General features: G+C 40.6%; 2 protein-coding genes and 1 long non-coding RNA gene across 7 annotated transcripts in view; 2 read left to right on the top strand and 1 right to left on the bottom strand.

The window, feature by feature from the left end:
- ZBED1 (zinc finger BED-type containing 1) overlaps positions 1-26,875 on the top strand; it is a 53,340-nt gene that overhangs the window by 13,924 nt on the left and 12,541 nt on the right. The window contains exon 3 of one of the 4 annotated variants that reach the window (XR_006018360.1): positions 8,021-11,367. The exons of 2 other annotated variants lie outside the window; for them this stretch is intronic. The gene's annotated coding sequence lies outside the window, so the exon portion shown is untranslated. Of the gene's footprint in view, positions 1-8,020; positions 11,368-26,577; positions 26,667-26,875 lie in introns of those variants that run through there. One more of the 4 variants, XM_042042138.1, reaches the window with a different exon arrangement.
- Positions 1,523-26,216, bottom strand: LOC121671046. The gene is made up of 3 exons (XR_006018368.1): positions 25,814-26,216; positions 15,531-15,798; positions 1,523-3,401 (listed from the first exon to the last, which is right to left on the bottom strand). It is a non-coding gene; the product is annotated as an uncharacterized LOC121671046 (long non-coding RNA).
- DHRSX (dehydrogenase/reductase X-linked) overlaps positions 26,555-26,875 on the top strand; it is a 162,872-nt gene continuing 162,551 nt past the window's right edge. For both annotated transcript variants that reach the window (XM_042042203.1, XM_042042193.1), the window contains exon 1: positions 26,555-26,666. In XM_042042203.1, the coding sequence (XP_041898137.1) occupies positions 26,555-26,666 (112 nt within the window). The remainder of the gene's footprint in view (positions 26,667-26,875) is intronic.

Genomic DNA, 26,875 nt, shown 5'->3' with positions numbered 1-26,875 from the left:
TGTTCCATGTGATGACACCTAAACTACTGTTGGTTATTTTAAACTTGGAGAGATGTGTTACAGGCAGGAATGCAAGCTTCCCTGGAGAGCATGTGAAGGAGGTAATGCAAAAGAAGCCAACACGGATATTACTGGGTGTTGTTTCACCCATTATTAGTGGGTGAAAATGCAGTACTTCCTGTGGCTGGAGATTTGGAAGTAATGAAGTTTCAGTCAATCGTTTACAAGGAGAGGAATCCCATTTTCAGTGAAAGCAAAAGAGATGTTATGTTTAAACTGTCTGGATATTATTAATACAACATGATTGCTTTTTTAGGTACTGTAATAATTTTTTGCAGCAAAGAAATGTAGAGAAAAGATCTGCAGGGATCATTAGTTTAATCTATTGAAACGTACAGTGCCCCACTGCCCCCTTTTGCCATGTACCTGGAAGAGCAGCAGCTACAGTAACAGCTGCCACCACAGCAATGGGTACCTTTTTCTTGCAGGGCATGTACCTTTTGAAGTGGCTCACAGACCAGTGACACAAGGGATCCTTTGGGAATCTTCTCTTTCATGTTACAAAAGGAAAATACTTCGAATATGACCTCTTCATTTACATGCCTAAGGACCAAATATTCATTCTTCAGTCCTGCAGATTTTCCAGTGAAGTCTTAAGTGACAGTTAGAGTTTGATCCCAAGAAAATTTGTTCAGAAGGTACTGCTATGCAAAACATCTAACAGGGATGCTGAAGAAATGGAGTTAAAAACTGCATCAGGCCTTGCCCTCCACATGCATTCTGCTAGGAACCAATTCAGTCTGGTTAATATCTCTTTTGTAAGGCGTTTTGCAAAGGAGGAAACCCCATAATTGTTTGCTATCTATCTGTCTTGCTTATCAGGAAAAAAACACGTTCAAAAAATTCTGTGCTAGCCCTTCAAAATCTTCCTGCTAGTTAAGAGGGTGCACTTGAATAATTATGTTTATAGTTGTCTTTCTATTTTTCACCGTTGACAGTACCCTCTAGGAGCTTGAAAATTATTTTGGTTTTCCTACCATTTTCACACTGAAATCTATGTAGAAAAGGAATAGCCTTGAGCTTATGTTGGTGTCTTACTGTCTTGCCAAGATATATAATTTTTTTGCTTTTGCACAAGCATCACTGACAGTGAAAACACAGATCTTGGAACATTTTTAATCTGTCAGGTTTCCTGCAAGGTTTGTAAAGAATAATAATGAACAAGTTCATCCATTCTATACTAGAGTTACCTCCTGGCTAAACTTGTCTGTCTGCATTTTTAGAGCAAGCACTTCGATTTTTGTATTTTATAGAGAAATGACCCTCTTATGCATTCATTATTTTTATAAAAATATCAGTGGAAACATACAGAAGCATATGACATAGAAAATCTTTCTGTTTGCATGTTGCATGTATTCTTTTACACCAGTTTTTTGGAAATTATTAGACTCTAAATTACAAGATCTAGGTTTATAGCATCTAACCAAGGTTTGCTTTTAATGTGAAGAGGTAATAAATAATCTGAGGATGTTTGACTTTTATTTCCATACTTGTCTATGACAACTCATTTGTTGCCATTGAAAATAGCCACTGAAATATTTTGGACAGTAAAAGGATAGCAATAAACACCAAATCATTGAGAATTCAAAGGGGATGGTTACAGAGTCTGTCAAAAAGTGAGATAAACATGTAGCAACAGAACTGCATACAAATTCTATCAGTTCTTTAAAAATTACGTAAAAAAGGCCTGCACATGATCCTTAGGTCAGAATAATGATCTGATCCTCTAGAATGAATTTTGGAAATTTGTAACCAGTTGAGAAACAGCTGAAGAAAAACACCTGTGTAGGTAGCTAAAGAGACAATACATCTGTAAATAGACAATAAATGTGTAGGGGAGAAAGGATGCAATTCTTTAAAATATTGGAGCAAGGAATCGCACCGTTGCCATTCAGTGCATTTCCTGTTTAGCTATGGTTAATTACTGATACAAATGGTAGAAAAGGATGTCTTTGAATATCTGAAGTATGAGCAAATGAGGAGCAGCACACGTGAATTTACAAAGATAAAATCATATTGGATAATGCCACATTTTCTGAGGGAAAAAGAAGTAAAATTACTAGACATTGTAAAATGTCTAGAGTGCAATAAAACATTATACATTGTGTCTCTCAAAGCACTGTATTGAAAAAGAGAAGATTGGTTTTGGTACAGTAAAGACTTGTACTAACATTGACAAACAGCTTACTGGAGGACTGTGTAAAAGGTGGCAGGTGTTTGGAGTTAGGAACATTTGCAGTGAGATGGCTGAAAAAAAATTGCAAGGCATAGTTTATTTCACATCTCATGAGTGGTCTGCTTTGACTGCAGATTCCTTTGGCTAGAAGCATCCTTGATCTTGTGTTTCCCTGATCCATAGCAGACTTCCCTTGGGTTACAGGGTGGTAATAATAATTGATTAAAAAATCAAGGATGTATTTTGCAAACTTCACTTTCCCCATTTGCAAGACATATTTTGCTGTGCAGAGTTTAATTTAGGTTCATGTCCGATAATTTTCAGGGGTGTATTCCACTGGATTTATTTTGTGGGATTCATAAATAATTACTTTTTAGGATGACCGCTCTTCCTTGGATCTTCCATTTTGAGTGGCAACAAGAGAGGTCTCTGTCACCTAATTTAATTACCTTTGATCACCATCTCTAAAAGGTCTGTCATTCTCCATCAGCTGAACAACATTAGTTAATTTTTTTTTTTTTTTAACTCTCTCTTCTCCCTAGAGGAACACCAATGAATGCCAACTTTTCTTCTTAGATCCATAAAGGTCTCATTGACTCTAGTGAGATCTTAATATCTACCCTTTGATGAGAGAATTTGATCCTAAGATGTGTCCAATTACAGAAGTATCCAAAGATTCACTTCCTAAAGGAGCTTTTCTGGGAGTTACTGGTGAACTGCAGTGTTTTTTTTCATCCAGTCACTACTTCATTATTTCTGAAGCCCAGTGGTTTTGCTCAACGTGTGACATTCATTAGAAAGCAACATGCTAATCAGAGTACTACTGTTTTATGTTAGGTTTTCCTTTTTTATTACAGTGCTACCTGACATTTTACTTGACATTTGAGAAGCTGGATAGAAATTTTTCACTTTCAGTCTTTTGTCATGCTGAATGCATGTGATGGTTTCCATCAAAAAAATTCAGGGAGCATGTTGTTGCCACTGTGATGAGGGAGATCCTGGGGCTCTGTAGAGGTTTACTGGAGTCAGTGGATCTCTGTGAAAACTCTGGTTCCATTTTTCAATTTTCTTAGGATCATCTTCAAGTTTTTGAAGGTTGTGATAATCCAAATGTAGCTTCAGGGAAGCATGAGAAACTTCATTATGTATAGATCCCATCAAAGATCTAGTAAACAAGAAATCCAAACAAATAAAAATGAGACAGCGATATAAAAATATAATTAAAACGGCTTGAATGACTAACCTCCGTGTTGGTGAAAACACATGGATAATTTAACAGGAAAATTGCTGTAAATACTGTGACAGTGATGACAACTGTCATGTTTATATTTGATTAGATTCTGTTCTTAGAATCCTCAACTTTGACTTTCTAATTTCATCTGATTCCATCAGCCTCCCCATACTTTTAGGAAAAGTGTTTGTCTAATGATCAGGATTGTAGAAAAAAGTAGCATTTTACTATCCTAGAAGGTTCACAGACTTGGTAACAGATTAGAAAAAACAATTCCTAAAATACTGATTTTACAGAATGCTCTTTTAGTCTGAAGATACTAGTTTGAGCCAGACATCTGTTAAAATGTACTAAGAGAAGTCAGGTTTGCCCAAGCCTCACATTCAGATGATGGCTTGGGGTGGACTCTCCTGCCCAGCTGGGGCTGGTGATGGGAAGCAGGATCTGTGGAGAGCCTCCAGAGGGAGATGCTGCCCAGCAAACCTGCTGCCTGGGTGTAGAGATGTGCCTGCTCCATGGCTTTTCCTGGGCTTCCCTGTGCTCCTGGGGCTTGAGTGCCAGCCAAGCACTGCTTGAACTCACAGCCCTGAGCGCTTGGCCCTGGAAGTCCTTGTTTACCAGCATAGGTCGCTGGAGAATTTTATCTCCCATGCTTGTTCTTGCTACTCTGAGTGCTGCTTGCAAGGAAGTCGACAATTTAATGAGATACTTGGCATCAAATAGGTCTCTGTGCTGTATCCAAGTGCTTACTTTCATGAAAACCCATATTTAGTTGGTACTTTGAAGTAGGTGAGTGTCTGGATGAACCTGTAAGGGCAATGCCAGGGCTTCCCATAGGAAGGGCACCTCTGCAGCACCTGACCAGAGCAAGAGCAGGAGATGCCCCAGCACCGGTGGTGGCCCACTGAGGAGCACCTTACACTTTTGGGGGTTGCATGGTTTGGAACTTTTGCAATATGTCCTGTACATGCTACTTTTCAGTGCTTGCTCAGGCATAGGCTGTGTGCTGAACTTTGTCTGGAAATCAGCAATATCACTGTACTACTCAGCAGTTTGGCAACACACTGAAAATCCCACCATTAGCTTTTCAGTGTGAGCATGTCCCTGCTTGCTACATGGGCACAGATAAGCTTGTTAAGTGATGGAGACTGACATTTGCTCCTGGAGAGAGAGGCCTTTATTTGGAAAAGTTATCAGATATTAGAATGATTCATCTGCTACTTGAGGCTAACTGTTTAGCTTTCCTTCAAGTCAAATTAAACAGTTGCTGTTGGCATGAAAAACAGGGAAGGCAGGCAGAGTAAGAAGAGAAAGGACAACTTATAATTAAAATCAGGCTTGATCTTATACCACACTTCATTATACCACTGAAGAAAATGGCTGGTTTTACTTCCAAATATTTAGACACTCCAAGCAATACTCAGCCATAGCAACACAACTTTAGACTAAGCAAGAGCAAGTATTACAGTAGGAAGATTAGCTAAGTAGTTTTAAATGCTCTTAAATGGCAACATAATCTTTGAAAAAAATATATTGTGGGCCTTAAAAAAATTGACATCGGCATAGTCATGAAGTGGCAGCTGACCTGCAAGTGTGGTGTTGCTTAGCAATACTTCACCATCAGGCAAATTGGGAAAGTGGGCTAGAATGATTTACACCAGGGAAGAGATATATGCTAATTTCCTCTAGAAGATTCAGGTTACTGTGGTTATTAGGAAGGATATTAGATCATAAATACCTCTCCACCTCTTCTTCCCTTTTTTTTTTTTTTTAAAGGTGTTGAAAAGTAACTCTCCTATGAAGACAGGATGAGAATGTTGGGGTTGTTCAGCCTGGAGAAGAGAAGGCTCTGGGGAAGCCTTATAGCACCTTCCAATACCTAAAGAAGGCCTACAAAAGAGCTGGGAAGGGAGTTTCTACAAAGGCATATAGTGATAGGACAAGTAGGGATGGATTTAACTGAAAGAGGGCAGGTTTAGATTAGATATTTGGAATAAACTCTTTGCTGTAAGGGTAGTAAGGCACTGAAACAGGTTGCTCAGTGAAGTTGTGAATGTCTCATCCCCAGAAGTGCCCAAGGCCACATTGGATGGTGGCCCTGAACAAACTGGTATAGTGGCAGGTGCTCCTGGCCATGGCAGGAGGGTTGGAACTAGATGATCTTAAGGTCCTTCCAACTCAATCCAGCCTAAGATTCTGTGATTCTATGGTTTCGAGAAAGATGATCAATTCAAAAAACCAGTCTGTGAGAATGCAAGTACATTTGCTTCCAGAACAGTAATTTCAGAAATGGTTGATACAAGCAATACAGTTGGAGGGAAAGAATAATTTAATAACACAAAGGAAATTTTATTTTAATGCTTCTTTGAATATTTTCATAGCCACTTAGATTTCTGGATTAGTTGCCAGAGTCCTGACCCTGCCAGAGTCCCTGCAGGTGGGATGCTGAACCTGCCTGCAGTTCAGCTGCTGCCAGAGGCTGTGCCAGCCCAACTGAGCTCACTGCAGGACCCAGATATGAATTAGCTGGTGGTCTGGGTTGAGACAGATGAGGAAGAAAAAGAAAATATTTTGAATTTGGAAACTTGGTGGCAAAGTTTGAGAGTTTAATAAAGATAAGAAACTTCTTTCTCCCTCTTCATGTTTTGATGTGCAATCCACTTTTTATGCATCCATAGCAGTAGATAAGGAAAGGGGAAGCATTTTGCTTCACCTTGGTTGCCTAGTCCAGACAGATCTCTTACTTTGTGTGAGAGTAAAGTGAAAGCTTTGTCTGTCAGACTTCCTGGTTATACTGTAGAGACACAGGATGTAGTGATGCCTTCTAGTGTACTGCGTGGCTGACAGGACAGCTTTGCACAATACATGACAGAGGTGCTGTGCTCTCTCCTGTTTTTCCTAGAAATTTTTCCCGAGTCTTAAAACCCACAAGAAAGATAGCTGAGGTTCCGTCTACACCCCCCCTCTTAAAACTGTTGGTTTTACTGCTGGTGGTAGACAGGCAGTTTAATTGCGCTTCCAGAGTGTAGGAGCTATAGGTGTGCAAAATCCGTTTGCATAAAACACATAGATTGTTTCTGTACCCTCCCACTATGATCTGCACAAAGCCTAAACCCATACTGAGCTCTCACTTCCAAAGGTTTCTGTATGAAATTAATGTTGCACTCTAATTGAGCTTGTGTTGCCCCAGAAATACTTACACCCAACTGAAAGGTGCAGCATGTTTGTAACATGTAACACAGGAGCTGCTCAGTACAAAGATCTTGGGAACTAGAGCATAGTGTAAGTTAGAGTAGATGGTATAGTCTGAACTGTAATATGTATATTGTATGATGGATTTCCATGAAAAGTATAACCACATTATGATGTGGTGGCTGCCCATAGAAAATAAACACAATAGCTTTTCATTTGCTGGCTCTTTTAGTACATGGTCAAAGAGTGAAAAGGATTTCATATGGCTATTTCTTAAGCTGGAACTCTGACATTTCTATAGCAGATGACAAATGATTTTCTAGGCACATTTCTGAGTTCATCTAAACTGAGAGGTAGCTGTTATATCAGAATGCTTGTTTGAGAAGTAGTTATTCCTCTCCTTAAAGTGACATAAAATATGTGAGAGCAGGATGCAGAGGGTCAAGTACAGGCTCTTTTGTGCAATAAATAACTTCCAAGTCATAACTCATCTCTTTATATAAGTATCCAGAAAGTTTTCAGCACATTTTTGTCTTGACCTTTTAGCACGAACAATAGTACTTCTGCTTGCTAGGCAAGTGATTTTTGCCCATCACTTGCGAGGTTAAAATGAAATAGCAGTGATTTTTTACCACTGTTTCAGAGGACTGCAAAAAGAAAAGGTATTTAATCGAATGCATAGCTTCAGGGAATTACCAACTGCTATTACAAAAATAATGGAAAATATTTCAGAATTCCCAACCATTACATATGGCTTTTTGCCAGTGTACCATTTTAGTGATAATTTCAAGAGGAGACAAAGCCTGACAACATATATCATGACAGAGAAATCAGAGCTGCAATCCAGAGAGCAGTTTTAGGCAGGAAGCAGTGGGACAGTTTCACAGTTCCTTTCAAATAAGAAATGTAAGCAACATACAAATGTGCTTTACACACATTTGTGTAAATAAATAAATTTAAATGCACCATTAAAACTTCTCTCCTAAGTAATGTAGTGGAGAAAATCCTCCCCAAAATGTAAGTTAAACTTGCTATGTGTGTGTGTTTTCATACTGTCATCACTGCACCTTCCTGTGAGTATGACAATACAAACCAGAACCAGACACTATTAATGACTTAGTAACACTGAGTGATGTGACTGTGTATGTTTTATAAATATTTACATTTTGTCTTTATTAATTCAGATTTTTCTAGGATGGCAAACTACTGATTTCAGTAGGGAGCGCAGGCTTCTGTTTGACCTCCAAGTAATAGAGAGAAAATTAACCTCCGTGTGCATAAGTAATAATAAAACACTTTCATCCAGAGTTAATACAAACTCTAGTCATATTCCTGTCTTCATACAGACTTTGCTTTTGCAGGGTACTGTGCAGCTTCACTTTCTTGGATGAACTGTGCTAAACTGCATCAGTGTATCTGCTTAACAAATGCTTCCTGAAGAACAGTGAAGATCCTGAACGTGTTTGCAAGGGCACCCCGTTAGCTTGCACACATCATCCGTGCCCTCAGTGCCCAATTCATGGCCATAACCTCCTGCTTCCTCCTGCTCTCAGCTCGAGCACCGGGGAGGCTGGGTGAGGCTGCAGAAGCAGGCGTCTGGCTCTGGGGATCTGTGTCACAGTGTCCCTTCGTCAAGACATCAGCCATCACACACAAGCTTTAGCTACTTGCCCTCCTCCAGCCTGGGAAAGGCACCTTTGGAGCAAGACACGCCCTTGAACTGAAGTGAGAAGATGGACAAAAAAGTGCAATGTTCCTGAGTTTGCCAAAAATATTTTACTTACCAAACAACACAGTTTTCATGGGCTGAGAGACCTTTAGCAGAGAGGAACTGTGGAAGAGGAAATTTGGGCTCATTTCGCTGTGCATATCAGGCTGTGGCCAAAACCAAAGTAGCTGTGCTAACATGTGAAAAGTCATCTGATGAAAGGCTGCTGCCAAACAGGAGGAATAGCCTTAATACATTCTGTTTTTTGGTTTTGGTTCCAGAAGATGTGTGTGTCTCTTGACTGTAATAGTACTCAATCATCATGCTATAATGAAGGGCTTTTCATGTAATCATCTGTAGAACTGATTACTTTGGGCTATACCCTTATCAGGCTGAGCTTCCTGGCAAAATTCCCACTGACATCAGTAAGAGAAGGAGTGGACCTTTCCTCAGCAGTTTACCGCTATTGTTTGACAAAACCACGCTTTTCAGACACTTCAGAGTGGAGATTAAATATTTAGACTCTTAATTCTTGAAATATTAAAAAGGCACTGTAGAGATAACACACTCGTTCTCAGAAGTCTAAGTTTGTTCTGGTCATTATTGCTTCTAAAGAGTACAGCACCAAAGCAAGGCATGAACAGGCATGGAAAAGATTTTATCCAAGATGCTGAAAATGGTAGACTCTCAAGGTGTCAAAAATAGGAAGGAAGATAAGAGATTTTATATTGTGCATGATACAGAAACATTTGCTTGCTATTTCTTACCGTAAAAAATAACCAATTCAGCAATCCAAATCACTAAAACTTCAAAAGATACTATACCTACAGATTTACTCATTATTTTTAAAAAATGTACTTCATCCTTTTTAGCCAAGTTTTGCCACTAACTCTGAAGGGACCAGGATGCCCAGGAGATCAGTAGGATCTGAAAAAGGACTGGACACTTATAGCAAGAGCCAGAACACACACAATATGAACTCTCTAAGCTTGTTTGTAGAGGTTAAGAGCCTGTTTTTCAAAATATTGAATGTATGTAATTCATTATGACTTGAGCGGGAGTTCAGGGCGTGCAGCAGTGCCAGAGAAGAGACCTTAATTTCCTGTCACAAGGGCCAAGTGTCTCTATATTTGGATATTCTTGCTTTTCATAATTCTTGCTTTTCATAATTTGCACTGCAGTAGCAATTAAGGGATAACATTACAGGCAACGATCCCATTGTACTAGAAATAACAGTTGTTCATTACTCCAGAGGCCTTCAGCTCTAAAGCCAAGGCAATTATCGGAGGCAGTTTATTGAAAAGAAAAGTGAAGAGCAAATCCCTGCAGTGCCCATCTTTAGGCACCAAGTGCAGGTGTCTGGATGTGGAGGCTGCTCTGTGGAAATCCTCTGCTTGTCCAACACACAGGCAGATCACTCGAAGCAGTGGCAGAGGTGCCTGAGAGTTGCACAAGGAGACACTGCAGCGTTCCCTCTGGGGACCATGTAGGTCAGGGCTGGGGAGCACAGCCTGCACAGGGCAGGGACAGGATGAACTGGGCTGTGGAACTGCACTCTTGCGGTGGGGTAAGAGACATGTCATCACCAAGCATTGTTTTTCCCACTTTCAGCAAAGCTTTCAATGCAGTTGCCTGTCAGAAGGAGAACAGCAGGTCATTGTGTCCTGCAGCTTGGGTTTTCAATGAACTAGGCATTTGAGAATGTGTTCAGGAGAGCTGGTCACCTCCCAGTGCAGCTGACGCATCTACTGTGAGGGTGTCACAGAAGACATCCTGCCTGAGTACACAGTTTCCAGACACAGAGACGCAGACTAAGGGGCTACAGAGGCAAGTCAGGGAGTGTAGGAGAACTTCTCTACCTTGCAGTGTAAACATAACCTTCATGTGTAGGTAACACAGGTGCACCTGTGCTGTGGTTTGCCATAAGACTTGTATGATTCCATAGCATATTTACCACATTTCTTAAGGATTATGCTTCACAAACACTTTCATAAAGGTCCAATCTCAACTAAAGAGTTGCAGGAATATTCTAAATTTGGTGGGTGGTATGTGGATTTTTATGGCTATGTCTGCACTAGCTCAGCAGAAGCAGACTGGAGGAAAAGGGATCTGGTGCTCCAGGGGTTCTTACTTTGGACCAGGTCCATGGCATGGCCTGAACACCTGCACACCCAGGAGCATCTCGTGAAGGGGCTCTTCTTCTGTAGCCCAGATGCCTCTGGGGTGCACGCCAGGCAGTCTGCTGGGACAGGCAGGAGCTCTGCCTCAAGAAGAGTGTGCCTTGATCTGAACTAACAGACTCCTGCAGATGCTCCACCCACGACCTGCACTCCCACGGGCATCAATTTTGTGGTCAGAAATAGACACAGAATTTGAGGTTATGCACAGCACTTTAGCTGGCCAATCTCTTCTGTGAACTGATGCACTGAGCCATTTTTCCAGAAGCATGACATTCTGAAGCCCAGTCTAAAGCACAGGGCTACGCTGCTTCTAATCCTAGCTCTCCCCTGAAATGCACACCTCTCTTTGTCCACCATTTTATCTGCTTACTTGCCTTGCTTGGGTTTTATGAGTATTTGGTTTTACACATTAGTCCTAAGATGTGAAGGCTTCCATATAGGCATTGAAAAAAAATAAATTGAAAAAAAAATTCAAATACGCTAATAAAAATGCTTTGTGATTATACTAATATAAAGGAGAAAAAAAGGAAAGGAAGGAAAGAAACAAGAAGGAAAGATAGACAATATAATCAGGATATTGTCAAAGAGAAGTGGTGCTGGAAGGTGTCAAAATTTAGCTAGTAAAACAACAGTGGTTAACAAATATTCTTTTCTCAAAATGCAGATATTTCCACAGTGCTTAGAATCTCCTCCACAACATCCTTGTTCAACATCAAAATATTCTGGTTTGTGAGTTGAAAGTGTTAAATTTTCCTATTCTTTTCATGTTGACTTTGTAATCATATTGGAATAAGGAAATAAATGCTACAATATGTTTCTACTAAATGCTGCAGATATTGATATACATAGGACAGTGTTTTGACAGTATCTATATGGAAGACCTAAAAATCATAACTTTTCAGAATTTTTTTCTGAGACAAATTTGACTTTTTTAAATTCTGATTCAGCATGAAAAAAATATTGAAATATTAAGTTTTCCCCAAGAGTGGAAACTCTTACTGGTTGTAATTATAATTATCCTAAATACTTTTGTTTCTGAAGCCAAATAGAGCAATGGCAGCTAGAATATGCAGGCCTACACGTTGTAGTCTATTGAATTTCACAGTTTATGCTTTTCATTTGAGCAATTTTCCTTAATTTTTATTTTCTTACTGTGTATGCAACTTATGCAAGACACATTCATTCTAAAATAGCTTTTAGTCATTTAAATCTTTTGCTCTATTGTTTCTAACATCAGACATTTCAGCACTGGGATGTTAGCAAAGCATAAAATGTCTCTGATTTTTTCTGACAACATTTGTTTGATTTGTTCCCTTCTTGGTTAGGTTATGAGATTAGAGAAGAATAGACTCTTGGTATCTAAAGAAAAATATGTATGGAAAGTTTAAGATTTTTCCAGTAAGCCATTCAAGTATGAGCTCAAATATTTTTTTTGTATACCAGACTTATTTTCTTAGGTATTGCTTCCTTTTGTATGACTATGTCTAGAGATATTCATATCCCCAGGTGAGACCTGAGAGTATTTAAGGGGAAGAACACACCATCTGGAACATTTTTCAGTTTATACATTTTCAACATGATTTAGCTGTACCCATCAGCTCTGCAGCTTGGCTTGGGCTGCACAAGTTGACTGGTGTTTTTCTAGCTGCTGTCCCATTGGATTTATAGTTCTGCAGTCCAAATCCACCTTCCAGTTAACTACAACCCCACTGACAATTAATGATGTTGTATGAGGTTAATTGAGGATATCATTTGCAGTTATGTGGAATCATGTGATGCCTTTTTTTTTTTTTTTTAAATTTTTTTTTTTTTTTTTTTTACCTAGGGTCACTTTCTGGAACAAAATCATGGCTTAATTACAGGGGTCTTATGGTCAGTAAATAAATTTGAGACTCGAAGGCAGCGTTGCAGAGACTAGTGATAAAGCAGAACAGTCACAGCTTGGATAAGAGATTTTCTACAGCATTTACATTTCAGTTATCACTGTTTTTTTTCCCACTCTTGGAAAACCTGCCCCAAAAGCAGACTGGCCACTCTTAGGGCTGAAAAAGCCCCCAAGGATTTAGAAGATGAAGGTTGGCTCCTGGCTTGCTCAAAGAGACTACTGGAGAGAAACAAGGCTTTTTTTGTTAGGATTGATGGAGAGAAGCATTTTGTGTTGGAACGTCATTCTGGCTGCTGTTTTATTTTCTGTTTGTCATCTGTTTTTATAGACCTGAAAGGGTGCTTGGTATTTCCAGCCAGCCCTCCCTCCCCATCCTCCTTTCTACGGTATTCTTGAATATTCTGTGCAGCTCTGCCCTTTCATTTTGCAGTTGGGTGTCACGTCAAAGGGAATCAAAGCCTACTGAGGTGCAATCCATGGACTTGCTGGGCTTTGATTCTTGCCCTTCATGCATTATCAGAGAAAGTTCTCAGCCTAAGGAATTTATGTAACTCTTGAGAAGATACAACAGTTGCAAATTGGATTTTCCTGGCCATAGAAGCATAGAATACCATTGAACAGTTCCAGGGACCACAACTAGTACTAGGCCTGAAAATAGTTGGGAGTATGGGCCATAAGAACATGCAGCCCCTCTCCTTCCTCGAGCAGGACTGTATCCACTGGAGTTTTGTCATTCTGTGACAGAGAAAGTTACAGGCGAAGTTAAAACTTCATTTTAAACCTTTAACTTCTCATGTCACTTGACTATACCCTTGAAGGAAAGTGATTTATGACATCGGCTTTTCCTCCCTTGATCTACTAGGAGATGAAGCGATGCCTGACAGGGATATCCATCTTCATTGCTGATATTTTGATTGGAACTCGTGGGTGCTAAAGAGACAGTGACCATGCCTTTCAAAATATTAGGAGGTGAAGAAATATGCTTGAGGAGCTGGCAGATTATCAGAGGGAAAAAAAAAAATTCAGAAAAAAAGAATCTCTGTTAGGAAACCAATGTTTGTTTGCTGACGCTACTAACTAGTCCGTAGGGGTTTTGTCATGTAATTGCCACTGATCTTAATAGATATATTTCTTTCTAGGCACACAGTAGGTCTTATTTCTTAGTTTGAATATTTTCAGTTAGCTTATTCTATAGGCAAAAAAAGAAGGACACTGAAAAATAGGCAAAGCCTAAGACTTTGCAAATCCACTAACTATCACAAAATATGGGAGGATTTCTTCTGCTTCCAAGGCTTCTGGAACTGCAATTGGCAATTGGGAGTGCTTGGTATTCTGGTAGTGACCCTCCTCCCTTCACAGCCAGCTCCTCGGAAGAGTCACAACATGGAGACATGATGGGTTTGGGTTTCTCTGTAGAGAGGTCAGAGGCAGCAGCATCGTGCTTCAAGTGCAGGTACAAGGCAGCAAAGAAAAATAAACAGAAGCTTTGCAGAGAGTCAACTGAAGCAAGAAAACAATATAATAAATAAACATAACACACTTTTTTTCTCATTTCCAAACTCTGCCTACGAGGGCTGGTAAATAAAACCAGTCAATCTGTGGAGTGATTCCTAGTCAAGAAAATGAGTTAATATGCAGCAGAGTGTAGAGCTGGTGTGCACCATCTCTACCTGCTCGTTTGTTTTCCCTGACACAAATATTTCCTATCATCATTAATGATAATTTCTGGAGACACTGGACAGATGTGATAAAATCACTCCACATTTCAAATGCATGTGGTTATTAGTCACTAATAATTTATGTTAGTTTTTTATTGGTGGCTACAAGTTGTCAAGAAATATATCTTCTGGGTGGTGAAACCTATTCTCCTCTCATAAATGTGAAATAAACCTGAAGTGAGTAGTGTGCCACTGATGCACAGCAAGCATAATTGAAGGTAATACGATTTCTATTTGCAGGCACCATGCTAATACTGAAAGAAGAGCAAAGTTCCCCTTTGTGCAGGAGGCCTGAATGCCCAACAAACCACCTCCTGAGCACTCAAAATTATGTACTTCTTGTCTCTCTCTAAAGGTGTGAATGAATTTCATTCAAAGGACACAAACCAACCACATAAAACCACATCCAGTTGTTTTACTTCTCTACTGGAATCATTGTAGTTTGTATAAATGGAAACTGGCTGGTCTGGGAGAAAAAAACAAAAAAACCAAAAAAACAACAACCAAGCTGAAGTATGTGTACTAATTAGGACCATCATCCAGTGCAATGATCAGAAAAATGGCTTGAATTTATTAAGGGGAAATCATTGAAACTATCAATCTAGTGCATAGTAAAAAGCCTAAAGATAATAGATTGCAGTAGACTGGTTTGTGTAAGCAAGAAAATAACAGGGAACACATTTGATTCTTGGTATATGGGTATTGTATACTTGTACAAGTATATATACTTGGTATATGGGAAATTGCTTTTTTTTTTTTTTTTCTGGAAAAAATCTGAAGCATCTATACACATTTATTCCATAGGCAAATAAAGAAGGACACTGAAAAATAGGCAAAGCCTAAGATTTTGCAAATCCACTAACTATCACAAAATATGGGAGGATTTCTTCTGCTTCCAAGGCTGCTGGAGCTGCAATTGGAAATTGGGAGTGCTTGGTATCCTGGTAGTGTTCAACAGGTGTGTTTATTTTCACCTATGATATAGTTAGCAGCTTGTGTATCAATGTGTACAGCAAGCGTTTGCTTTTAGAAAATTGTATTGATTGGGTTTTTTTATCTTTTTAGAAAACCCATTGCAATACATACTGTGAGCACAGAGAATGACACAGCATAAACAAGAGAGAAGTAATCAGCATGGTTCCCTCCCCCCCAGCAGGAATAAATCATTGTAACTCTAAATCACACAAGTTCTTACAGGACTCAAAGAGCCCTGAAAATTCCAAGTAGCAGAAGCAGATAATTAAAGAGGAAAAGTTAAGACCGATAATTCTGTTTAAAATGTTTCAAGAACTCATTGGAAATACCTTTCTTTTCCTTCTTTCTCTAAGTGGAAAACAAAATGTAATTGGAAAAAGAAAGTGGACCAAAAATATTACTTACAAATTGTCCTTAGCAGCATAATGGCCTAATTGGTGAAGGGGTGATGCAGTCCTGGAGTACAGAGAATGGCACAGATGGAGAGCAGTTGTGTGTGCTGATGAGAGGGCAGATGCTCTCAAAGGCATTTTGCAGCATTAGATATCCTGGCTCGTCTCCATCGGCGGCACCGATCTCATTACTCTCACCACGTGAAGAGATTTCACCCTCTTAACGCCAGGGCTGCATGGCTATAATGAGGTGCACCAGTGCTGGAAACAGCCAAGAGAGCCTAGGAGCAGAATTTTAGGAAAACATCTAGAGCAGTTGTCATCTGTATTTTCACATGACCTTGCAATTCAAAATAGGGTAGACAGCAGTCTGGTATGACTAGCTGATACTGTGCAGGCCTTAACAAGAACATCCCTTGTCGGTGGTTCACTTATTACTCATACGTTAGTCTCTGCCCAGTTTACACTTGCAGTTTTGCACTATAAATATATTAAATACTCTTTATATCAATACCTCTTTCTGTGTATTAGTCTCAGTTACAGTAATACACTCCATTGTACAGTTTGAACAGGGGTGTCTAAATAAAAGTTGACAGATTGTGTTGTATTGTGAATTCCCTCTGAAGAGACATAAAAGACCTTTTACAGTACACAGGAAATCAGTAACACAAAAAAGCAGTATGTAAAATAAGTTGTTTAAAGATAGACTGGGATTTTTTTCTTTCCTGCCTTGTACAAAAGTAAAGGGCTATGCAATGAAATCAAAAGGTGGTAAATTATAAAATATTAAAATATTTTGTGACATGACATATATAATCATATAAATAAAATGCAGCACAGCTAGAAGAGACAATAAAGTTAAAAAATAATTTGGAGTCTTGTCTACATATCAAAAATATATAAAGAGACAATTAATGGCAACAGGACAAAAAAAAGGATATAAAATCTTCAGAATCTTAGCACAACAACCATTACTAAGTAGCAGTATAATAAGTGGAGAAGGAAAGTAGAGATTACCATGTAGGAGGTTGTTTGCTGAAAAGATTTTAAACTTCCCTCTGAGATACCCGATCCTGGTTGCTGTAACAGATATATACAAATCTGTGCTGATTTTCCATCTCACCCAGTGTGGCTCTTCAGTTCCAGATCCTCTCCCTGAACTACAGATCATGCATTCTTCCACATGCCTTTCTGAAGCTGAGCAAAATTTTTTTTCATAACATCATGATTTAAACTAACTTTTTGATTAGCAGCAGGAAGAGTTAATAATTAAATAGAGAAAAAAGTTAAACCTGCAGGTAAAAAAAAAGGCCATTTCTTTGGGTCTGGTTACAGGCAAATTTGTGCACCTTTCTGTAAACAAACTGTGTTTTGATGAAGCAGTAAAGTTCTCTTTCACTTCATACTCTCCCTATTAATTCAACAACAGCAAGAAAGACAGAATCAGATCCTTGATTGCTATTAATGACATACTGTAAACGGTTGCAAGACAATGCAAAACAAGGGTGTAATTAATATCGTGACAAACATAAACCAAGGGAAGCCAGATATGAAATACAGTTTTTATCTTGGCTTCTCCTTGAGAAAAAAAACAACTTAAGCATAGTGAATTGGTAGTTAATAGTCTCATAATTAAGAAGCAAATCCCCAATAAAAGGCAGGCTGGCCAGAAGTAAAATGGGTGCAAGACCCAACATGCAAGTTGCAGGAAACCCCCTTGTTTTGCAATGAGAAACCCAGCGAGTGAAACTGTGAGCATAAAGCTACTCACCCTGTAGGTAATGTACGGTTTTGGTTGCTTATTCTTCTTTAATCTGAAACAGTAGTAAAGGCTTCTGGATTTATACTTTTGATGGATAAAAACTTGTTTGCTAGGGCTTGCAATTGAATATGTGGCTACCAGGAGAATTTGCTCTCCATCTCTAGTTTTTGTAGCTAGTGAGTGTTATAACCAATATAATTCCTCTATTCAAAGTAGTAACAATGCAGTAATGTGATTTGTATACAAAAAGATCCCTGCTTTCTTGTGGAAAGAAATAACAGCATAAACCAATGCCTTTAAACACTTCTCTATTCACTCCTGGGTGCAGGAAATGCCATTCCCCTTCCACATGCTTAATAAAATTTCAAAATTTTATTTTACTCTCTGTACACATAAATATGCATATACATTTACAGTGTATATGTATATACTTTTTATTGGTGAAGTTGTCTAAACTCACTTTAGTAATCTAGACTTTATATTAATCTGCTTTGAAGTGATGTCAGGAGGTAGGAATACATCTTCTAGCTGGGATTATGGAATAAAATGTTCTGTATTGCTAAAGCAGCTTACTCTAAACTTATCAATTAACATTTAGAGTGACAGGTCTGACTGTGTGATGGTATTTTTGCAAGTTTCTAGATAACAAATAGCCTAGCTTTAAGAAGTAGGTTTAAAGATTGCAACTCATCTCTTGAATTGTTGGTTGGTTTGGATTAAGGCCTTTTACTTGATGAAAAATACTCGTTATAAAACTGTTTTAAAAGCTTCTTATGTATGTAAAATACCTATGCCATTTTATACTAGAATGCTAGTACTTAAACACATGCTCTTAGACGTGCACACACACACACAAACTCCCTAACTCAAACACTATAAATTTAACATACATACAAGCAGCAATAGCTGAGTCCTTGAGGTTAGGCTTATTGTCATTAAATATTGAATGTAAATGGCTGATACTACTGAAACAGCAGCAGCAGATTAGAAAGCAATACGAAGCCAAGACTAATCCAGAATCTGAAATGCATCATTTCTAACCACTGCACCTCATGGGAATCTGAATTTCATCTATCAGGCTTGAGAAATTTCAGCTCTCAGGGAAGCCAGAGGACTGAGAAATACCCACTTTGTTACATATTTGAGATTATCTAGTCAGAGATTTTAAAAAATGGCTGGTGTTTCATTCTTTACTGTCTCAGAAGACTGGGATGATGATGTTGAATTAAACTGCTGTCTTAATAGACTTGAAAATTAAATTACCATAAGTAATGGATTATGTATAATCAAAATAGTTTATGACATCTGAAAAATATGAAGACTAATATCATATGTAAAATTGGAATCTGACATAGAATCATAGAATATTTCAAGTTGGAAGCCTGAAAAGGTTATTGCTTCTAAATTCCTGCTCCTCGCAGGACTGCCCAAAAATAAACCATATGACTAAGAGCGTTGTCCAAATGCTCCCTGAACTCTGGCGGCTTGGTGCCATGACCACTTCCCTAGAGAGCCTGTTCCAGTGATCAGTCAAAACTAGAAGTGTGCTCTTAACAGCTGCCAGGATGAGCCCTTGGCTTTTTCCATCCTTTAAATTATTTTTATAAGCAGAATGAATTTTCTGTGATAATTTCTAGGGCATACATTCTAGGGGGTCAAACTACAATTCTGGAACATTTTGCACTTCCTCACAGACAAGTATTAGAGAAAGTGTAAGGTGTGAACCCTGCTGAATCTTCTCTGCAGTTGTTCGTAAGGCAATTCGGCATTGATCACACTATGATTTGCTTTTACACTGACAAAAATGAGATGAAGAATGAAAAAAAAAGCTCAGTGTTTACAGAGACTTGGATCATCCCATGGACAAGGAATGACAAATGTCTCCTCAGACATCAGATGTCTCCTCTAACCTTGTCTATGTCATATGTGAATTTGTCCTCAAGAACAGAAGGACCTACTTATTCTTTTGTTCAACTTTTCCCTTTAAATTTAAAATGTTCAGTCTGTTAATGTCTTGGCCATGTGAGCTTTTCCTTTGTGCTTGGTAAATTAATGTAATGCTACAGAATAGCCAAAGTGCAAACCAGTAGTGCACAAGCTGAACATAAACAAGTTATATAACATTGCAATCATTCATTTATTAAAGTAAGTGGAAATTTCAAGGCATACGTAATCTTTTTGGACAACTGACAGGCAGGTGTGATCAAGAGAACAGAGAATCCAGTGATTGTAGGCAGACAGAGAGACAGGTTTGTCTGGGTGATTAGAAAGTAAAGTGAGATGGAATTGGGAAAAATGGGAGAGATCATTGGCTGTCCCAGGACAAGCAGAAGTAACAGTGCAGAGATTGCTGAGGGGGTTAGACAAAGAAGCTGCAGCAGAAATAAGTGTCTCGGGAGATTAAGGAGACAGGACCCATTCACAAAGAGTAGTACACAGCATCTGTGCCAGAGCAATGGGATAAAAAGAAGGGTAAAATGGGCTTAAGGAACTGTCAGACCATTTCCTACAATCAATAATCCCCCAGTATATTTGTTATAGAATGGAGAAACATAACATCGGGCCCCAGACACGTCCCAGCTCAGGTCACTGTTGCATCCCTCTTGTTTGTGGTCCACCTCACAGCACACCTCTGCCCGAGGTCAGGGAGGGGCAGCTGGCCCCTGCCACAAGATGGACGATTTTACTGCACCAGGCTTTTCAGCTCCACTTGCTTTCAAACATCCTCACCCTACAGACCAGAAAGATCTTCATCCTACCCACTGCATGACATGATCTAAGTTAGCAGTGACCTAGACCATTTTTAAGTTAACGAAGTTTGAAGTTAAACCAAAGTGAATCAACCTCTAGTCTTTCTCACAGCTCCTATCTTCTGTCACCTGCTTGTCTTCCCTTGCATCATGTTTTGGCCTGATCTTCCCCCCAGCTTGTTCTACACATCTCTTTACCCATCACAGCATTTGCTCTCTCATATGCCACAGTCCTAGAGACAGGCAGCTGGAAATACCCCAGTCAGTCTTTAGAAACAACAGCAAAAATAAGAGATGCTCTTCCCATGCTGACATTGGAGAGTGCTGAGGTCAGAACCTGCCCCCAGTGAGCCAAGTACAAAAGCAGAGCGGGTCCTAAAGACAACGTGTAAGAATCCAGTCTAAGAAGTCAATTGCTGAAACAGGAATACACGAGGAAAAGTTATCTTCATACTGATATGAGGCACACACAGACAGACTGGGGAACAAAGCTGGGTTACTTCAAGCTGTATGAAAAGCTCACAACAGGTAAGAATTGCCCTCTTCTGGCAGCAGCAGGTGCCTCCACCAGCTGTCTAAAACATCAGTCACAGCCCAGCCTCACATGCATGTCCATGAGGCACAGTCCTTGCCACTTTGGCCATTTCTGTCCAACTCTGAAGATCTTGACGTTCAAACTCCATCTTCCAGCTTCCTTGACCTGGTCACCTATCCATCATCAGTGTAAGTACACCCTGCTGGTGGCATGGAGTCACCTGTTTATCTATAGCTGACATGCCCAAAACCAAAGCTCACATGTCCTCAAAGGATTCAATCCCACTGCTTCCTGAAGCTGACTGGCCAGCTGCAACAGCAGTGAGCGTAGTCTTCAGGGAAGTGCCCACAAACAGCATAGATGAGACCAGTGAACTCTGCTCCTGAAACTTCAATACCAACAGTCGCAGTGTTGTCATAGTTCCGTTTGGATAAGGGGATGGGCAGGATTACATGTACCTGAAAGCTGGTCTGCTACGTTCTCCCCACAAATCTTGCTTTGTGCAATATTATTTTATGTGGCACTCAAGTATTCTTGCAAGCGGATGCAACAAAAATACAGGTGTAGATCAACTCACAATGCCCAGTTTTTGAGGGGTGATTCTGTTTTATTATTTCCTTCATATTAGAATGATGCTAGCCACATTTCTGATGAAAGATGTGTTTATCTTAAAATATTGCTAAGTAAGAGATCAAAGACACATGGAGGACCTGAGTGTCATGGAAAACTCTTGCTTTGGACCATAATAATCTTCCTGTACATTTGCTGACCCCGAACAAAATTGTCTTAGCTATGGGTTGGGCAGTGTTGCATAGGGAATGCACAGGTGCTTGCAGACATCCCTATACAAACACTGAAATAATCACATGACAGTTATTGACACTAGATATTTTTTAACACAAATGAACTGTCAACAAAGCCATTTCTATAGTGGGCATAATTAATCTTTTTTTTTTTTTTTTAAATAGCATTACTTTCTTGGTGTTGAAATATTGCCAGAACACCTTGCTTGTTTAAATGTCTGGAATTCCCTTGCTGCTCTCCTGTCCTGACTAACAGAAATAACACTGTGCCGTTATGGTGCAACAGCTTTTCCCTTACCCCATCTGAGGCATTAAGGAATGTATTAGCCAGAGTTGGATGTTCAATGGAAACATGACACCCTGTTCTTATTTTGCTGTGATTTCCTGATGAAAATCAATCACTTTGTTTCACTCTCTGTGGGATTGTGTTTCTATTTTTCTGTTTCAAAAATATGCTGGTTCTTATCCCCTGAGTGCTTATCATCCCTTGTGTGCAGGATCTTGTCAAAGGGCTTTTGAAACTTCATGTATGTTAATCAATCAGTTAATCTACTTAGAGACATTTTCCAATAAATCCAGGAATTACATAAAAACTGATTTTCACTGCTGAAATAATACTGGTTACATCTAGAATTTCCATATGACTTGTTCTTGTTTCAGCCAAGCACAAGTTGCCATGTACAGTTTGAAGCCTGTTAATACCCCTGCTCAATTCTAAATATGTTTTGTATTTTTAAGTGTTTTATGATAGACGTTTTTAACAAAAGCTTGTGTATTTTTGTTAGCACTTCATCTGCTTTATACTTATGTCTCCATGCAAGTTTTGTGGATAAGCACATGTTTGGAGATTTTTTAAAAATTATTTTTATTTTTGTAACTGCTTTTTTTCTGCACACCTTATTCTGACTTTTTGGCCTATGAGTCTTGACTGCAGGGGGGATGCTCAGAACTTACCTGATATGGAAAAGGCATATGAGGGAAGGTGAATGCAAACCCAGACCAAACTACTCATGCTCCAGGCTTTTCAGACCAGATACATCCTGAAAGTGTGACATACACTGAATACTTAGATGCACAAATACAACAGTTACTGCAGAGATGGTTGTTTAAAAAAAAAACTCAGCAGGAGCAATAAGCACACTATGCTTCTTGCATAATAGCTGAGTGGTTTGAGCATTTTGTGGAATAGGGGAAATTGTCCCTATTCCAAGACTCTACTGCACTTATTAGTCCGTATTTTGTCCTGTTCTTCTCTAGTCTAAAAAGCATAGGTTCTTCAGGGAATATGGATTTGAGCACTGTTGCCTCATTCCCATTAACTTAAATGCTAGGCTAAAAATCCCTCAGATTTCTTTTCTTTAGCGTGTTCCTGGCTGTCACCTCCTTATACCCACACTGGCAAAGGTAATTTTTTTCCAAGTGAGATCATTTTCTTGAAAAGTGAAATATCTGAAAAAGGCTGAGAGGGTTCAAAAGCCATCCCCCTTCATGGGGAAATGCTGTACCATGGTTCTGTTACACAGAAGGCTGGTCTTAGACAATCTACTGTCTATCCAGCATTACTGAAAACACCTAAGTATGTCCCATCAGATGATTGCCCACAGCAGAGGAGCCTGCTCTCAGTCCCTGGGACTTTCTACTGTGTAGCTTGCCGACACCTCTCCCTTTGGCAAAGTTTCTTTCCTCTTCTAAGTAACTGACCCTCCCCAAGCTACTCTGAAGGCTGCTCCATGTAGTCCTGCTATGCTCAAGTGCCCAATATTAGGCAAGATGATGTCTAGTTCGAGGGTACCTAAAATTACTCCTCCTGTCACAGAGGGAGAAAAAAAAGACATATGTCAAAAAAAAAAGGCAGACTGTCAAAATTGTCTGCAGGTGCAAAAAACCCTACATGAATTCCACATGCAACCCCAAGTGAGTGTTTCCCAGCACTGCCTATTACTGTGAGCAACTCCCTACTGAACCTGAAAGCTCCTCAAGCATTTAACTATATTCACACATGTTAAGGAGATCCTGTTCTGGGAAGATAGGCACTTATCTCTTGCCTCAAGTCCCAGTACAATCCAGCTTAGGAAGACAGGCATTTAAATCCCTTTTAGAAGTCTGAAAAATTAGCAGCAGTCAGAATTATGTCTGGCTTTTTCTGACATGGGCCATCAGCTTCGACATAGGTGCAATAAGGCTGAGAGCATGACTTGAGCTAAGCACGGGAGTGCAAAGTGTACATTTTACCATTAGACAGGGACTGATGTGTCACTGCCATCTTACAAGACTGCCCCAACTATTACACCACGCTTGGGCAAAAAGCATTAACCTCTCCTACTGTGTGTGGATACGAGGAGTTGTTGGCTCCAGTTCTTATCTCAAGAGAAAAAAACTCCAAGGGAAGTAAATTCATATATGTGGAAAAGATGTGTCATACAGGAGACAAGAAAAACAAAGCATAACCTTGTAAGTCTCCACCCTGTGTCAGAGAGGATCTGGACTGCTAGGCCAACCTTGGATTTGCTTTTGCCTTCTCTGATGTGGCCCTGTGCCTCGTGTGTTCCAGGCTGCGCAGGCTCTCAGCTGCAACACCTACCATCCAAACTACCCGATGGTTGCTGATTATGCCATTCTGCTGGGAAGTTGGAGCTCAGGGCTTAATTAGAGTTTAGAAACATCACCCACTTCCTTTCTTACAAGTTTTTGCATCTTTATGCAAAATGTGGGTGGAAGCACTGTGATCTCATTAACGTCAGTCCTGCAGTAGGGACAGAGAGGCTGGATCGTATGTCGATAGAGTGTTAGGAATGTTTCAGATGAGTTTCCAAGAGGATATCAGTGCTCTAGCTGTAGGCTGACTTTGCCCACTGGCACTGTGAGTTCACTTGTAGTCGGTGGAAAGAAGGAGGCACTCTAAGTGCCTCAGAGAAAGCTGTCACTTTCTGCAGGTCTTCAGAAGTGCCTCTCTGTCCTCTGCCCATACAGCAAAGCTGAGGAATTAGATTGCTACTTTTGTCCCTTCCAGGGTTAAGACATGTAAAACTTCATTGAGGTAATGTCTCAGTGAGGTATCTAACATAGATGGATGAGACTCCAGCCTGAATACTCGAGGCTTTGCAGTAAATGATTGCAAGAAAAAAACCAAAGTGTCAATAAGAAGATGCAGGCTGTTGAAAACCAAAGAAAAGAAAATATTGATTAAAATTAGGATGTATTATAAGACAATATTTGAAAAGAATCAAAGACCTACAGCCTTTTGTAATTATTTTCATTTCTCATGCCCCATAAGCCTTTAGAAAAAAATAATATATTGTTGGAAAAAAATTTCCTTATCCTTTCTGTGAAGCTCTACTCATGAACCATGGAGGGCTAAAAATCATTGTGACACCCTGAGAAAAAGTAGTGAGTCCAGTAAGACTGTAATGTTAACCCATTAGTTTTCCCTAAGTTAGTCTAATTCTTTGGATAGCATAAAAAATGACATGAAATGAAAAAAGTGGAATATTTATTGCAGTAGCTTGAATATGCATCAATTGATTTTCTTGTACTAGAAAACCTGAGAAAGTATGGTTTATTTATATACAGATTGTGTAAATACACTGTAGGCAACAATTTAATGTTGAAAGGGCTTTCATTAATGGTGTAGTTCTGAGAAAAGGATGTAAAGCAACATAAAAGAGTTGAGATTTGATTTTTACTGAGATAAGTTGAAAGAATAATTCACCATTACTAAATGTGTTTCTTCTTTCATGTTGTTTTGTGTTGCTCTTTCTACTGCTCCACGCATGCTTGCAAAAAGTATCCATTAGGAATGAATCCCTCATTGATGTGACTTCATGATGTCTATTATTTATGTTTGTCTAATTCTATGTGTTAATAAAGAAAAATAATCATCAGAGATCCATAAAATTAAATGGTTGGTTTTATCCTGGAGCAACTACACACCATGCTTTTTCTCGATATGTATTTCTAACAGAAGACATGAAGTCAGTTCTGCTGAGCAATGTAATCTGATACTGAAAAAGTATGTTGTTAATTGTATTGTTTTTTTAGAAAGTATGGAGTGGGGTTTTTTTAAAGGCTAGGAGATTACATTTCAAACACACTTCCAGAACTTTGTATGGCTTCTCATCTTTCTCAAAGACAAAAAGTTACCTAAAGATTTAAAACTGAATATATGGGCCAACGTCTCCTATTGTGCAATGACTGATTTTTGGTTTGTATCGATACTGAGGGTAATCGGGATTTTTGAAACCCCCCGGTTCTGTGAATGAAAATCACGACATCAGGGCTAGGCGCTGTATTTCCTGTAGCCGAAACCAGCCACCTACCAGAAGAACTGGTAGACAGGAGTTTTAGATAGATAGTTTCTGTCCCGAGTACTCGGACTAAGTACTCAAACTAAGGCTGAGGAATGAAAACTGACAACACGAAACTTTCGAGATATAGCATGCGATATACCAGTAATCATTGTAAAGAAGGTCTTCGTCAGACAGGTGTAGAATTCCGGCTCCTGAGGTAGGAAGGCTCCGTACACTGAGCTACATTTGGAGAAATCGGTACCTGCAACTGAGACCTCGAGATGAGTAAGCCTGAGGGATGCCCGAGATGTCAGAGGCCGTGCCCAGACCCAGCGACGCAGCAGCAGCCCCTCATTTGTGCCAGAGTGAAGGGAAATGGTGAGACAACCCGACGAGCGTTTTCAGCCACGGGATCCTGAAGCAACGCCGTGTGCTTCACTCCGCCTAGGCACTGACTGCCTGTAGCTGTCACAGACCGGGCAGCAAGAGCCTCTGTGCCCAACCCCGGCGGCCTCACCGGGCGGGCTGTCACACCGCCACCGCCGCCCCCCTCGCTGCTCCGTCGCGCCCGCCGCCCCTCTCCGTCTCCCCCTGCCCAGCTTCCCGGCCGTCCCGGCGGGGGCCGAGCCGCCGCGCCGTCGCTGCCGCCGCCGCCGAGGCCGGTCCGCCCGCCGCCGCCCCTTCCCTTCCCCCGCCACCGCACATGCCCAGAAGGGCGGGAGCCGCGGCGAGCCCGGGCGCTGCTTGTGACAGCGGCGGCGCTTTCCCTTCCGTGGGTGGGTGGGGGCCGCGTCGCGCCCCCCGGCCCGGCCCGGCGGAAACAGCGCGCCGGCCGCCTGCTCGCCCAGTGCCTTCCCCGCCGCGCCCCGAGCCTGCTGCCGCCGCGGGGCGGGAGGCGGCCATGTCGCTATTGTCTGCGCTGGTGCCCTTGCTCCGGGTGTACTGCATCGGCCTCCGCGTCATCCTGCACCAGCTGCGCCACCGCTTCCAGCCGCGCTGCCCCCCGGCCTCAGGTGAGCACTGCAGCCGGCGCCGCGGGGCGGGGCGGGGCGGCTCCGGGCCGGGGGGCGGCAGCCCCCGCCGCGAAGAGGGGAAAGTTTGCCGCGCCTCCCCCCACCCACCGCGGGCAGGCGGCAGTTCCGGGGCCCTGGGGCCGAGACCGCGCGGCCCAGATGGGAGCGGCGGACAGTGAAGAGAAGGGAAGGGAAGGAGAGGAGAGGAC

Source organism: Corvus kubaryi, unplaced genomic scaffold (genome assembly GCF_017639235.1).
Source record: "Corvus kubaryi isolate FWS band 111438036 unplaced genomic scaffold, C.kubaryi_AGA036_p1.0 133, whole genome shotgun sequence".
NCBI classification, from domain to species: domain Eukaryota; kingdom Metazoa; phylum Chordata; class Aves; order Passeriformes; family Corvidae; genus Corvus; species Corvus kubaryi.
This window is presented reverse-complemented; position numbering and strand designations above follow the sequence as displayed.